Raw genomic sequence first — 16,506 nt, forward strand, 5'->3', positions numbered from 1 at the left:
TTAGGCGCTGCTGAACACTTGTGGCACTGTATAAATATATAACTTTGTTTAATAACTTTAGTATTTAGAAATCATAAAATGTTGTCTTAAATATTGCTTATTTTCAAATCTTTATTTTTGTTTCCCCTTTTTTTCTTTTCTAGAAATTATTTAATGGGCAAAACAACAATATGGAGGAGTCCCAGATAAGTGCTGAAAGTACTGATGCTAACGAACGCCTCAAAGAGGAAAAACGTGTCCACTCTGTCGAGGAGAATGATGCAGCATTTAAGAAAATACAAACTAGTCTATCCTCTCTTGAGAAAAATAGCTCTTTGTCTGTGCCTGAACCGTCAAGGGATAGCTCTGATAAAGCCTTAAGCAAAGTCCACGGTTCTCGCTTAACACATGATGGTGCTCCAACTGTCTCAAGTGAAAACTGTATCTTGCCTAAAGGATTTAATAATGGGCCAGTTTCGCACTCCTCAAATAAGACTTCCATCCTGACAGCAGACAGTATTTCATTAACCACAGACCAACCTATGGGGTCACAAACCAATTTGTGTTCAACGTTGCAGGTTGTTGGACATCATAAACCACCCTCAAAGAACACTGTACAGATATCAAGTCAGCAAGTTTTATTCTTGTTACCTGATGTAGCACATGCCAAGAAAGCAACCCATTCCATTCTTAAACTTCCTACCTCCTCTTCTGTTGGGTGTGAAACATCTAATGGGCATAGTTTCAGACTGGATAGCACTTTAGTAGGGCCAGTAGATAATGTGTGTAATGATAGGAAAATGATACCTGGGAATGAGATATATAATCAGACCCAAAATTGCCCCGCCAATGATTCTATAGCTGGGAAACCAGCTAATTTGAGTACCGAGAGAGACTTGGTAAATGATAAAATGCAAGAGCCTGAAAAGAATTGTGTTGTAAAGGTAGAAAAAAAGCGAAAGCGAAAAATGGATGGTAGTAAGATAACCCGTTGCTATTCAGAAGATGCTTATAATGATGTAAGTTACATTTCCAAGAAATCAAAGCTATTAAATTTAGATCTGATGGAACACAGCGATGAAGAGCAAGTGGGGGCTCCACACAAATTTGATTTAATGAACATAAAATCTGAATCTTCTCATGATGACTCTGAAGAACATTTTCCAAAAGAAGCGATGGAAGCTATCAATCATTATATCTATAGTCCAGTCTGTGACTACTCTGGGGAAACCTCACCCGTTCACGTTGACTCCTTCTTTCCCAGTGATGTCCAAAGTTGTGACTCCCCGTCCCCTCCAACATGCACTAGTGATCAAGAGCCATCTTTTTATCCCTGCACAAAATGCAATGTGAATTTTAGGGAGAAGAAACATCTTCATAGACACATGATGTATCATTTGGATGGGAATAATCACTTTCGTCACCTCAACGTTCCAAGACCATATGCTTGTAGGGAGTGTGGAAGAACCTTTAGAGATCGTAATTCGCTTCTTAAACATATGATTATACATCAGGAACGACGTCAGAAACTGATGGAGGAAATCCGTGAATTAAAAGAGCTCCAAGATGAAGGTAGAAGTGCCCGATTGCAATGTCCACAGTGTATATTTGGAACCAACTGCCCAAAGACATTTGTGCAGCATGCCAAAACCCACGAGAAAGATAAACGTTATTACTGTTGCGAAGAGTGTAACTTTATGGCCGTTACAGAAAATGAATTAGAGTGTCACAAAGGTATTGCTCATGGGGCAGTGGTAAAATGTTCTGTTTTGACTTCAGATCTCCCCCAGAGGAAATATCAGAAAAAATCCATGAAAAATTCAATTTTCCTTCCCTCCAAAAAACCTGCAACCTATGTCTGTAAGATGTGTCCTTTTGCCACATCTTCCCGTAATATTTTAAGGAAACACAATGAATATGTACATCCACCATCTTCCATTGACCAGTTTAATGGTCCGCTTATACTTAAACAAGAACGTTTTTCAGATCATGAACTCCTAGATAGCGATACTGAGACTAAAGAGTTTGTTAAGCACCCTCCTTCTTTTCCAAAGAATTCTGTCTTAAAACAGGATATGAAAAGACCCTACGGCTCCGTTGGTCAAACCCACAATTATACAAAGTTGTACAGAAAACACAAGATACAGAAAGCTAGAAAAAGTGCTGCCCAATCGGTTTGCGGTCCTTCAATTTCTCCAAATAAAGCTCTACTTTTCACTAGCAATGACCAAAAACACAGGTATTTTCAGATGAAACAAAAGCAGGCAAGGATGAACCATGCCTACAGATACAATCAAAAGTGGGACAGCTACAAGGCATTAAAGAAATCAAACCATGTATACCCACTGAGCTTAAAAAAGCAAGATGATAATTCTAGCAACTCTTTACATTTACTTTCCAAGTCACCCAACCTTCAAGAAGAATGCTTAATTATGGATCCTCATAACAGACACCCAGGTAGGCTTGTCGGGTTTAAGGATCGGGTAGCAGTCAAGAGGGTACGTAAATCAGATCTTGAGCAGCCGGTCACCGAAGAAGACATGGATAGTTACCCTGATTTTCTTCAAAAAATGACCTATGTTGTACTTAAGAAACTTGACTCTTCTGAAAAAAAGGATGACTATGATGGGTGGGAGAATAGCGACCTTTGTGATTATAGCACAGAATCACCAGATGATACCTATAACAGTCCAACAAAAAAGGCAGTTTACTCAATGTTTAAAGACAAAACGAAAGATCATCATAGCGAGGACAATAGCTTGCATTATAATAATAATGATGGCTATTATTTTGAGTATTATGAAGATGGTGAGGAGGAGGATTATTTGCATGATATGTCCAGTACTGATAATACAGAAAATGCAGATTCTGGGTTACCAAGCCACAGTTCTATATTCCACTGGAGTGATTTGACTCTGGAAAAGAAATCCTGTCCATACTGTCCTGCAACTTTTGAAACAGGAGTTGGATTATCAAATCATGTCCGTGGACATTTACATCGAGCAGGTTTAACTTATGAAGCTCGTCACGTGGTATCTCCAGAACAAATAGCAACAAGTGATAAAATGCAGCACTTCAAGAGAACTGGAACTCCAACAAAACGTGTTAGAAAAGGTGGGTGAATGAAATACTCATTAATGTTTATGCGACCCTTTAATTTGCATAATCTAGCACTACCTCCCTTACAACTCCCTGTTCCCAAAAACTCTAATGATTATTCAGTTTTTTTCTTTAGGTAAAATAGTGTCTATTGTGTAAATATTAGAATATATTCTGGTACTTATGTAGTATCTGGGCTGCTGATTTTCTGATTGTATGCCTTACCTTAAGGCATACAATCAGATGCGATTCGACGAGATTTTCGGCAAAATCACATAGGATAGCATAGGATTCAATGTTAACAAGGTCCTGTTCATTTCCCCACTATCCAAGTGGGCATGGAGTTGGATATAAACCTGTGGCGAGCCCCACGAGGGGATGCAGATTTCTTAAAAAAGTATTGTGTCCTCTCGCGGGGCTCACTACGCTCGCCACAGGTTTATATCCAACTCCATGCCCACTTGGATAGTGGGGAAAGGAAAAGGACCCCTTTTTCCCATTGAATTCTATGTTAATATGGACTCAGACCATTTTAACATTGAATCCTATGGAAAAATCGGGACCATCGCATACGATTTGTTCGCATGCGATGCTACCGACCCGATTTCTAAATCGGACGCCCAGATACTACATAAGTACCTATATTCTTATTAGGCAATAAACACTCTGAGCTAAAGGTGCCCATACACGTGCCGATATGTGTGCTGTGCGTTTTGTACTTTATTTGTGCCGTGCGATTTTAGCACTTGAAGGGGGATGTGATGCGATCTACTGTACAGTGCGGGTGCGATGCGATTTTAGCCTCCTTTTTTTTTTTTTGGAGTTTATAGTTAAGTAATGTACATCGCATCGCATGTACTACAAAAGTGACGCGATGTAGAACAAAAAGTACTGCCTGCAGATAATTCTTGTGCTATACAATATTGTACCCACTGGGACACGCATCGCATCCCTGCAGGTACACGGTGCGATTCTATCCAATGCGATGCGTTTTGAACGTTATCGCAGCGTGTATGGGCACCTTAACAATTTATATCTAATAATGGCTAATAAATATTTTGTTTTATCGGGGAAGAGATCACTTGTGTCTGCTTCTATTTTTAATTACATTCAGCTCTTGTATTCATTTATCGGGATTGTATGCGAGTTTGGGGAAATTATTTAGTAGTTTGCACCGGTGGCTGTCATTGCCGGGTGTCCAGTGGAGCCATGTAGTTGTCGCTGCCAGCCCTGACATTTCTGGAAAAGAGAACACTAATACACAGCGCTAAATGAGAGGAATGATTTATAATTTCTAATATATATTGAAGGGATGAAAGAAAATAACAACATTTGTTAAAATACATGAAACTTTGAAGATGCAATTGCTTGTACAGGTTGAGTATACCTTTATCCGAAATGTTCGGCACCACAAGCATTTTGGATAAGAGATTTTTCAGGATTTTAGCATTTTTCTTTCCCCATACTACCTGGTCCCCTGGTGGTGTCCCCCGGCTTCTCTGGTCCCAGGGGTATGATGTGCGGGCGTGACGGAGACTTCACTGGTGCAATGCACCACGGGGACCAGAGATGCCACTGAAAAGGATCCTGAAGGCTGCCGTGAACATAGGGGGACGAGGTACGTATGAGAAACGTGGCCGGGAGAAAACTCCCGCAAAATCTGAAAAACTGTTTTTGGAATAGTTTTGGTTTTTGGAATACACAGATAAGGGAGACCCAACCTCTATCGCTGCTTATAGATGAATTATTGAGAGAAACTGCACAAAGTATTGTTCCTATAACGACCTCATATGAGAGACACAATGTTAATAAGCGGTCTATAGGTGGCAGCTCAACACTCACTATAGAAGGATGCCACAGGGTGGATATTCATGGAGTGGAAAGGATTAAAAATTGGGTGCATACGCCTTGAAAGGTGTAGTTAATGGAGGGACTACATACTAGCAATTGCACCTTCAAAGATTTATTTATTATAACAAATGTTTTTTTTCATGTCTTGAATATTATCATTTTTAATCATTCCTCTAAATTAGCACTGTGATTTCAGCTTTCTTTTTTCCTCATGTTGTGTAAGTGACTGCCCCACATTTCACAGCTGCTTGACTTAAGATCCCACACAAGCTCCTATTCATTTGGAGGTTATCTTTCCAAAAGCCCCAGCATTTCTACTTGCTATATCGTTCCAAGGTGGCAAGCAGAAATGTTGGAAAAGTGACCTGTTTAAGCGCCCATGGCTTTGGTATAGGGAGTCCAGCCCTTAAATCATTACTAGCGCTAACCTGTGTAAAAATTGTGTGTTTTGTGGGAATGCGGCAATGGTGTTTTCTGTAGGATATGACCTTGAACAGATACAAGAAGATGTATTTAAACTATATATAGTATACGGTCAGAGTTGCATAAAGGGATTCAGAATTAGAGTTTACATGCGTTACAGTTGATAATCAACCTACTGCATGCAGTTTGACTGTATACCATTAATCGTTTTAAGAATATATCCTCTTGTATCTGTTCATTTTCCTATATTCTAAAATACACCAGGCACACAATTGCTAATAGCCATTGCTAAATTCCCAGACACAATGAAGCTATACACATTCAATACACACAGGAGAGTGCTAGGTAATGTATTGTAAGTTCTTTTTAATGCACAGCTTCTCAAACTTGGTCCTTAGGACACCACATAGTTCATGTTTTGCAGGTCTCCTCACAGAATCACAATTAGACAAAGTTGCCATAAAGGAAAAGAAGAAAATCTACTCAGGCACTATTAATTTATAAATATATCACCAGATAGTAACTGGAATTCTTTAAAAAAAAAAAAAAAAGATAATTTTGTTGCCATATAATTAAATTGGAAAGCAAAATATGGGTTTGTGTGTAATATTACTGCCTTTTTTTACATTTTCAAACTTCCAAAGATACGGCAGGTCTAAGAAGTGTAGATCACATTTTTGGAATATAGTTCCTATAGCATATTTTATAGTTTATGCAGAGTCATTCCTAAACTTTCTTCATGGCACACTTACAGTGCATGTTTTTTTGATCTCTGGGCTTCACCACAGATGGTTAAATCAAAATAACTGAGGCACTAATTAAATCACCTGTTCTCAGGCATGGATATCCCTAAAACATGGACTGTTATGCAGGGTAATGTATGGCTGTTATACCTCTGGACCATTGGCCACCAATATGTACAAGTGATATGTCTGTGAATGGCGTCATTCAGACATCGCATTGGCTGTGCAACACAGCTGAAGGACGATAAATCTAAAAATATGTGCTTGTTTCGTTCTGTGTGTACTGGCAATCCACCGACCACCCGCACCAGAGCCGGCGGTGATTGAGAGCTCAATGGGCAAGCTCAATCGGTCCAGAGATATATCTGCGGATCAGTTGATGTGCAGATATTTCTATTAGTGTGTACCTAGCTTTAGTATGCCTTGAGGACCAAGGTTGGGAATGCCTGGTTTTTGGAGAAATTGGGTAGAAACCTCTACACATCTTTATAGTTCAAAACCTAAAAACCTACTCTTAAATATCTGGCTAAAGGCCCCCGTACATTAGTCCGACTTGTCCTAAGGACTAGTCAGACCAAAATGCCCTTGAGCTCCCTGGGAGGCTCGAATACGTAATAACTCCCTGAGAGCTGGCAGTGGCATGGTCGGAGCAGCGACTGGGAGCTATTAGCATCCCGCGAGGTGACGCAGGAAGCGGCTGGTCAATTTGAAAAGAATGACCTGCTGGTTATTGGCTGAGAGAATTCTCTCAGTCAATCGGTGGCCTCCCATTTGATTGGCCAAAATAATTCTTTCAGCCAATCAGCATCCGGCCAGTCTTAAAAATATTTGATCAAATTCACCCTGCCCCGTCTCCCAGCAAATGCCGCTACTAGCCCCCAGCCGCCACTCTGACCCCGCTGCCCGCCCCTTGCCACTGCATATAGGTGTGTGCTAGCGGTGCTTTGCTGCTGGCACACACCTTGGATCGGAACCAACACATAGTGGGTGTTTAAAAAGCACCCACAATGTGCCACTAATGGGTCCGATCCGATAAAGTTAATGTGCAGCCTGTCGGACCTCCTTACTCCAATGCGATGTGCACTGGACCCTGCATCAGGTCGGAGGAGATGACTAACTGATCCTCGGCCAGATTTCTCGGCCAGATCCATTGGTATCAGGTGAAATCGTCCCAAATAGAGTAAGTGTATGGGCACCATAAGTATGTCATGTAATTCTTCTGATTCAGTGGAACACACGTATGCAGGTTTTAGGGTTTCTAAAGGAGCTTCAATATTACCTGAGTTTTAGTTTGGCATATGTGTTATCCCTAATATGTTGTACTTTAAGAATTAGTCATGTAAAAGCCAGTTTCTTTAATAGCTGTAGGTGCTAACATTTCTCATTTATGCCATCAGTTATAGAGAAATCGGAGAGTCCATCTGAGCACACCTGCTTACTTTGTGGAGGCTGGTTTGATACAAAAATTGGCTTGTCAAATCATGTTCGTGGTCATCTAAAAAGACTTGGCAAAACAAAATGGGATGCGCACAAATCACCGATCTGTGTTTTGAATGAAATGCTACAAAATGAAGAAAAATATGAGCAACTCCTGAAAGTCCTTAATAACAGGCGTACTGTTCATAGGCCGTACTCTGCACACAAACCTTCCAATAAAGACTTCTCAAAAACCAGTGCTGCACCTCCTGACATGCAACGTAATGGGTTAAAAACTGATGCTATATCTGAGCAAATGTTGCAGGAAGGGGTGCACTTAAATGAATGTGGAGAAACAGGTGGGCATGGTGAAAAGGATAAACCTCTTTCACTAATTGAACTTCTTAAAATGAGAAAATCGGGTGAAGAAAAGAACACGGAATCTTCTCAAAAGGTCAATCAAACGGCTAGAAAGAGATTCATCCAGAAATGCCTTCACCCACTAAATGAAGACTGTTCATTGATGTGCAGTTCCCAAAAGGGCTTTGACTTTGCCTTTCCTCCAGGTAAGCCCAACCTTTTATTCCGTTTATAAACTATTATGGTGCAGATTGAAACTTATGGCCTTTACTTCTAGTGTCTTTTTAAACGCATAGGGCCTGATTCTGAGTCGCATGCAAAGGCGAACGCAGCAGTATGTCGGGTTCTTTGCAAATGGCCTACAAACTTATGACACTTAGATGCCCAATTTTCTCTTGGTCCTGGTGACACAGCTCAACATTGGGATGTAGGAGGGTCCGTAGGAGCCAGGCACCTATCCTAAAGCTTTTGGAGGGTAGGCTCCTCCCTTCTGCATCCCAGACTCCTCAGTTCGTGTTAGGTGCCCACTGGAGTGGGTGCTATTCTAAAGGGCTGCCGGAGCAGCCGAAGGATTAGAGTTAGTTAGGGTTTTATTATTTTATTAACTTTTACACTAGCTAGGTAGGCACAGTGTGAGGATTCTCACTGAATCCTCACACTGACAGCGCAGCAGGGGCTGACAGAAGCGCGTCCTGTCAGCTCACTGTGCACAGGGGAGACGCTGTCTGGCCTCCCTGTGCAGCGCTTACAGCTTCTTTTAAGAAGCTGCCTGGGCTCCGGAGCGCTCTGAAACCGGCTTCACGCTAGGTGGGGATCATGGGGGACTGGCGCTCCGTGATGGCGGCGGCCATTTTCTGCGGAGCTTATACACTGAGCTCCTATATGAGAGGACAGCAGTGTGTTACAGGCATGTTCCAAGTGGTCCCCAGCTGAGGGGGAGATACTGGAACTAGGAGATCCTACAATGGGAGCGGCTGTCTGGGGGTGGTTGGCGCCAAGAGTCAAGGACCCCGCAGCAGCAGGGACTTGGTCTCTTCCCTCACTCTGTTTTGGCGCCATTCGGAACGCTTGCAGCGGAGCTGAGCTGGCTGACTGATCCTGACAGAGTGTTTGGATTTCCTGGGCATCGTTTTCCCCACATCTGAAACCATCAGACAGATAAGTGACTGAGTACATTGGCTCTGTATTAAACGCCTGTACAGTGAATGCGCTGTGACTGTTTTACTTTACATCATGTCTGAGGTTTTGGGGGAGGGAGCCCTTAATACATTGAGCGCTTGCAGTGTTTGTACACTGAAATTTGTCCCTGAGCAGATGGCCAAGGGGGGCTTGTGTATTACTTGCACTGCTGTGAGACCCATGGGGAGTGAACCCCAGAGGGTAGAGCAATTAGAACCTGCGTGGGCCAGTGCCCTGGGCAGGTCGGTTAATGCTTTAGTGCAATTACTGGACAGACAGAGTGATGTCTTGGTAGATTCTCAGAGACCTATGTCATCATCTCAGCAGTCCTCTGGCTCCTTGCCTCTGACCCAGGCAGATCCTGGCTTCCTTCAGGTCATGCAGGATACTGCTAAGGGGATTAGCAGGTTTAGTGAATTGCTAGACAAAATGGATGTTGATGCTGTGGGGACCCCTAAAAGGTCTTATTCAGTGCCATTGTTTGTTGCTGAAGAGGAGGGAGAGCATGCAGACATTCCCTGGGAACAGGGTGATGATTCTGAGGATTCCTCGGCCGCAGGGGTGGAGGATTTGATTACTGCTGTAAAACAGGCTTTGAATTTGTCTGTGGAGGATAAAACTCCTGCAAAAGGTGTATTTAAACGGCAGCGTAAGGAAGCTGTTACCTTCCCTGCAGATGAAGGTTTACAGGATTTATTGGAAGGGGCTTGGAAAACGCCCGATAAAAGGCTGCAGATGCCAAAGAGATTTTTAAGTCTATACCCCATGCCTGAGGCTCATGCAGACCTCTGGGAGAAAGTTCCAGTGGTAGATGCTTCTGTGGCACGATTGTCAAAAGCCACTGTGCTACCAGTTCAGGAGGGGGGGCAGCCTTTAAGGACCCCGTAGATAAGAAGCTGGAGGGTAACCTCAAGGCAATTTTTGAAGGGGTGGGCTACACACTTCGCCCTCTTATAGCTTCAGCCTGGGTCTCTAAGGCCATGATTGTGTGGGCTAATGACCTGTGCACTATTTTACATGCTGATCCTTGTGTGTTGTTACTTGCGGAGAAGACGGGAGACTACTTCTGCCATTACCAATATTATTTTTCATATACCCCCAACTAGTCTGCGGAGTATCCCCAGGGGTAGGAGTAGTTGGGAACCGCTGTCTTTGTCTGACTATGGCCTCCTATGCTTGTGGCTGTGCATCTGTATTGACCTCCCATGGTATTCCAAATGTAGGGACTTTTTCTATTGTGTGTGTGCTCTAGTTACCGCCTCAAAAAACTACCCAAGAACTCTCATTACTTTTCTTATGACCTGACCACAACAGCAGCTTCTTGCTGCGACTCAGAAGTAGGCCCATAGATTTAAGTGCGTTTTCACATCGGCCACAAGTTTACTAATACGTAGAGCCAAATTTTGATTGTACTTTTTACAGATCATGCCTTGCTTTTCACCTATACACATGTTGACAGTGATTCAATCTTCAGAATGCATTGACTTATCAGTTATCCATTTTAATAATCCTCTGCATTCGTAATATATGTCTCAATTTGTTACTGTCATTTTGTGGATACTGAAAAGGCCCTACATTATCTGACTACTACCTTTTTTTTGTTCTCAGAAGTAATTGGTATACAGTGCTTGTGCAAGTTATAAACTTCAGTACTAAACTAATTCCTTAAATTACAAATTATTCTGTGATGAGCAAAATCCTCGTTTGTTGATCATTTGCTTAGCACAATCATTTTTGCAAGAAACTTCAAATCATTAACTTTCATTATTGGTTGCGCATCCAAAGTAATGAACATAAAAGGCACTGAATAAAATGTTTTGTCTAACAGCTGTTTGGTGGTGTGTTTTACCACCTTTTCTTCCAGCCTTCATCAGCAACCTTAATTTAGTTCTGTGCCTTTTTACAGTCTTGTGGGTAAAACACTTTAATTACCACTTTGTCAACTAGACTTTTATTTTTCATGTACATTGAACGCTTGTATACTATTTGCTGGAGAAGCTCTTATTGCTTTAATTTGTGGAAATATGAATGGGGCTTACATAGTCATACATTTGACATCTAGAACACATGTAAGCAATACTTGTGTAGACTTTGTATCTTGGGTCGATCCACTGAAGGTCAACGCAAAGGTCAAAAAGGTTGACATTGGCAAGGTCGACATGAGGTTTTTGTTTTTTTTAGCCGACAGGTGGCATTTCATGCCCTACCATCCACTATTAGGGCGTGGAGGGAGAATAGAATAGTGTGCTGAGTGCAGCGTGGCACTGTGCCCGAAGCATGTAGAGAGCAGCGGTACACTTTGACGATGTCCATGTTGACACTGTCAATATTCGTGACTGAAAATTTCATGTCTACATTTTGACTGTCGACCTTGCCATTATTGACCTTAGCCATGTTGACCAATTTCTTGTTTCAACCTGTCATGTTGACCTTCAGCAATCGACCCAATGACACACCCTGTCTCTTATGTGTTTTTAATGTTTCCATACCTAGGGTACTAGGTAATGCATAAATGTGTGTTTTTGGGAGAGACCTGGATTTTAGATTTCTTTTGACTGTTAGGTATGTCTGCGAAGCATAAGACCTGTGTGAATTGCAATACAACGTTTTCAAGTGCTGTTAGCCTGTCTAACCATATGCGAGCTTATTCCCGGAAGAAGACTGCTGGACTGTTGACCGGAACAGGTATGCATTTTCATAGCAAGATACTTAATCGTTTTTCTTAAGGCACAGCACTTGAACTGCAACTCTAGCCACCAATAAAGCACCATTACTATCTGGCAGCAATATGCCATTACTAAACATGCCAGCTGTACCCTGTAAAATGTCTACCGGCTGATTCACCGCGCAAGGACAATCACATCAAATGTTTAGCAATGTACTGTGCTCGCCAGTCTGGCGAAGGTTCTCCATAAGAGAGCCTGCTCGAAATACATTTTTATTCGTAGTTGACTGACCTCTTCATTTCTAGAACCTCCATAAATATGTATTCAGCTGGCATGTTTTGCAATCTTTCCAGTGTTATAACGCTAGATCAGAATTCAAATGAAAGTATTCTATAAGCTGAACCGCTAGTTGCAAAGCTAATCGAAAAGTATCATTTTGGTGCCGCAGAAAGTCCAACAGGTTCTGACATATATTGTTCTAGAAAGCAAAGTGCTTTTTCAATGGGATTTTATTTGAGTGCTCAGAAAGCTGCTGCTATGACTTTAGCGCACATTAGTTTATTGTAATGTTTGATCTATCTAGTGAATGTATCCTCTTATTAACAATGATTCAAGTTTGTCTTTTAGTGTCATCTTACTGTATTTATAGCTAACTCTTGAAGCTTGAACTTGCAAGCTTTTTACTTTCATGTATAAAATGTTCATGTTTACGTCACTTCTACCTGCATAAGATACTGGGACAGATGTAACAAGCGTCAAAAAGTGATAAAGTGGAGAGTGATAACCACCAACCAATCAGCTCTTACCTATCAAGTTTCAAACCCAGCCTCTAACACGGCAGTTACGAGCTGACTGGCTGGCCACTTCACTTGCTATTTTATCACTTTTTGAAGCTTGATAGATCTGGCCCACTATCTGTGAAGGAGTGTATGCCCATTCACTTTCCCAGTACAATATGTTATAGGTATCCAGAGAAGTGGTTTTAGTCGAGTAGCGGTAATATATGTAGGTCTTTAAAAAGGGTATCCAAAATATCTTTGTGTTTTCAGATACAAATAATAGTAGAAGTCGTCATTCTAGGTTTTGGTTACGGAAGCAGGTACCTCCGTTCTAATGCTGTGACTTTGTGTACTAGTATTAGATTGCAAGCAGAAGAAGTCGAGATCGAGGTCTGGAAGCAAGAAAAAAGTCCTGCAGTTACCACACAGTGCCGATGAAGTTTACATTCTGAGATGCAGGTAATAGAATATGCGAATGTGAAGTCCATTCCTATTAGAACTTCTCTTTGTTTGTCCTAAATGAATGCACTTAAGCAAGCTAGCTGGAGGTCACATACTACAGACATTTGCTCACACTCAGACACTCCACACAACGAATATGTTCACCACTGCTGCAGAGGACATAATGCCAATGTGTATGTAGAAGACAATGCTTTGGAAGGTGAGTAACTAGACTTAATGATGAAATCACTGCAATGATTTGTCTGACTCTGAAGTCAGATGCGGTTTCCCTTGAACTCCCCCTGGACCCTCCTGGGAGAGATTCCATACAATTTTGTACTTTTGTGCTAATTTTGTATAAGATGGATCACATGCGGTCTATTTTATGGTATACAATTGTAACATAGATCTATCTGATGGGATGGATTAGGGGGCTAGGGTGGCTGGAAATGCCAGTCAAACTTCCTGCAATATACTGCATGCACACAAAAAAACACTGTTTTCCATCCGTGATTCAGATAAATCAATAGTGCAGCACGGCGATCTAGGGGCTCCGATCCATCGCTCACGGGTTCGGATGGAAAATTCCTATGATTTGCCACTTGATCGGCCCAAAAATCGTGCAAAATCTTTGTAATGTATGGGGCTCTTAAGGTAATCGGAAACTTCCATATGCTTAATTTATTAATTTGTCCTGCAATGGAATACCAAACCACACTCATATGGGAAAAACCCTGGGCTTTTTAATTTCCTGCCTGCAGTTGTATTTCTCCCACTAAGGGCCAGAAGTATCAAGCTTCAAAAAGTGAGAAAATGGAGAGTGATAAACAGCCAGCCAATCACCTCCTTACTGTCATGTTGCAGACTGGGTTTGAAAAATGACACTCTTCACTTCATTACTTTTTGAAGCTTGATACATCTGGCCATAAGTCTAGTCCGGATGGATGGTCAAAATGTTTTTTTATTTTTTATAGTTGGGGGCTAGTGAACACGGACATCCTTCTAGTTCTGATTTTTAATGGCTAATGATAGCTAGTGGAATATAAAGTGTAATGGATGGTTGTTTTTTTTTTTTTCTAATCTTACACAAAGATTTTATCTGCTTTCATAGAGGTCTAGTAACACCTCTCAGATTTGTATTGGATCCTGACCTATTCCAAGGAAAGGGATGGAATGGGATGAAGGTTAGGGTCATGCTGTGTGGGGGGGGTGGAATATTAGGGTTTATATACTTTCCAGGATCAATATGGATTTTGACTACTGGGATAACGCTGTTGGCATCCTAACCAGTTCCAATGGGGCACAATCACGAACGCCATTTTATTATTTATCACTAGATAATATAGCGCATACTGTACAGCGAATATTTAGTCATTCACATTACCACATACACATTTTGTCAAGAACCAGTATATTTTTGAAATGTGGTAGTGCCTCAGCAGAAATTTACGCAAGCATGAGGAGCAGTGACACAAAAGGGGGGGCCGTGGGATGTTAGCAGGTGTAAAGCATTTCACGCATACTGACCGTACAGTTGTAAATGTGTTGATTGATCTTCATTGACCGTTGTGCTGCCGGTGCCTGTAAAATGCTTTAATTATCTTTCCACAATGTTAGACATCCCAACACCAACATTCCAGGGTCCACATATTGCTTGTCGATATGACGTATGTATTCCCACAAGACTACTTGGTGTGGCATTTGATGTTCATGTATAGAATTCCTAATGTGGTTGTTTTTGTGAAGCTTGTCACTTAGAGGTATATTTACTAAATGGTGGCTTTTAGAAGCTTCCAGCTATTTGTAATTTGCCAAAGGAATTTTAAATGGTTATTAGTGCAAACCGGGTTTGTTTTGCCTTTATTGTTGTATTAAATTGCAGTTACTTGATGGTTACTAAAAGCCAAGGGATAGTACATAAAAAACCCTCTTTTGTTCCTTTCTGCTCTTGATGAATTAAATTGCATTTTTATTTTGAACAGGTTTTGTGGTCTTGCCTTTCGTGGACCTCTTTCTGTCCAAGAGGATTGGATAAAGCACTTGCAGCGTCACATTGTCAATGCAAATCTTCCACGGACTGGCGCGGGCATGGTTGAAGTGGAACCCCTGCTAAAGAAGCCCTCCTCCATTTCTGAAACAAATTTCTCTTTAGTAATGGCAGAAGCAGCAACATAAGAGCAATTACCATATTAACTAACTTTTATGTTGGATGTACATTGGGACTTTTAATCTTTTTTTTTTTTTCTTTTCTATTTCTAAGACCACGTTGCTACTCTTGTTTATAGTACAAAGGATAAAATAAATACTGATGTGCCGTACTATTATGATAAACTCTCGCAAACACGGTCTTCCTACAAGATGGAAGTACACCACAACCCTAGAATACATGCCTTTTCCAAATGCAAGACCATATTGTAAACTGAAGTCCCCAACGATCATGGAAACGACTCCTGTAAAAGAAAGAAAAAGAGAATATGCTAAGATTAAGGAAACTGATTGGCTGATGTAGGGCATTAAGTATTAACTTAAAATGCAGAGTTCTAAAGACTGTTCCATTCACATAGGGCAATCAGTACTATTCTGTACAGACAATATGTATGTGTTTTTTTGTTTGTTTTTTAAATTACCGATGCTTTTGTACTAAAAAAAAAAAAAAGTGGAGGGTGGATTGTTTAACAGGTATTTCTGAAAAGTGTAAATAGTACTGGAAATTATTTGTTGTAAGGAAATACTTTTATTTCAGTCACATTTCTCACTAACTGGTGCATCCATGCTACCTCCTACTTTGTCAACAAAGATGTATTTACCCAATGATTCTTTTAAGTTTTTTTTTTTTGGTAGCTTTTGAGAATTTTTTTTTTTTTAATAGCAAAAGAAATTTAAGAAATTGACCAGTTATATCCATTTCTTTTTAATGTTCTTGTAGTCATTTCTTCTACTTGGTATTTTATTAAAACTATTTCTGTACAAGTAGCTTTCTCATCACACTGTTTTTAAAATTCATTTAAGCTCCACACTTGAGCATTTTAGCAAATGTTTAATATTTCAACATATGGGAATGTTTACAATTGAAATTTAGAAATCGTTTTGGATGTGATTGTGTATGGAAATTGTGTAACACTATGCTCATGCTAAGGGCCTACTTGCAGAAATATTGAAATAAATGTGTTGTGAGGACGGAATTTTTTCATTGAAATGCCTCTAATTATAAATGGACTTCAACTGCTGTATATTCCAGCACCTGTTATCCTGGGAATCTACACTCCCCCCCCCCCCCCCCCCCCCCCAAATAGAGAATTTACTGTTGACACACGCTTTTTGTGTATAAATTTATTTACCTTTTACACATTTATTTTCTAAAATGAGAACTCTGACAAGGAGGTAAGATTATGGATTGTTTACAATACACTAGAACGGTCTCCCCGCTTCATCATTGAAACTGCAGACTGCTTGTACAATTTTTACCAAATAGCATTTCATTAAAACTTTTTTTTCAGACATATGCATGGAGTTAGTCTACAATATTTCAAAAATGCATTGTGATGCAGCACATGATGTAGAGAAAATATG

General features: G+C 40.8%; 1 protein-coding gene across 3 annotated transcripts in view; it reads left to right on the top strand.

Moving 5' to 3' along the window:
• Window positions 1-16,200, top strand: part of ZNF644 (zinc finger protein 644) — a 63,475-nt gene extending 47,275 nt beyond the window's left edge. For 2 of the 3 annotated variants that reach the window (XM_083157128.1, XM_083157129.1), the window contains exons 3-7: window positions 144-3,093; window positions 7,493-8,077; window positions 11,613-11,735; window positions 12,852-12,954; window positions 14,919-16,200. In XM_083157128.1, the coding sequence (XP_083013254.1) occupies window positions 171-3,093; window positions 7,493-8,077; window positions 11,613-11,735; window positions 12,852-12,954; window positions 14,919-15,111 (3,927 nt within the window). In that variant the 5' untranslated portion in view covers window positions 144-170 and the 3' untranslated portion in view covers window positions 15,112-16,200. The remainder of the gene's footprint in view (window positions 1-143; window positions 3,094-7,492; window positions 8,078-11,612; window positions 11,736-12,851; window positions 12,955-14,918) is intronic. The other variant, XM_083157130.1, reaches the window with a different exon arrangement.
• The last annotated feature ends 306 nt before the right edge of the window (window positions 16,201-16,506 follow it).

The sequence above is a fragment of the Crinia signifera genome, chromosome 8 (genome assembly GCF_055691185.1).
Source record: "Crinia signifera chromosome 8, ASM5569118v1, whole genome shotgun sequence".
NCBI lineage: Eukaryota > Metazoa > Chordata > Amphibia > Anura > Myobatrachidae > Crinia > Crinia signifera.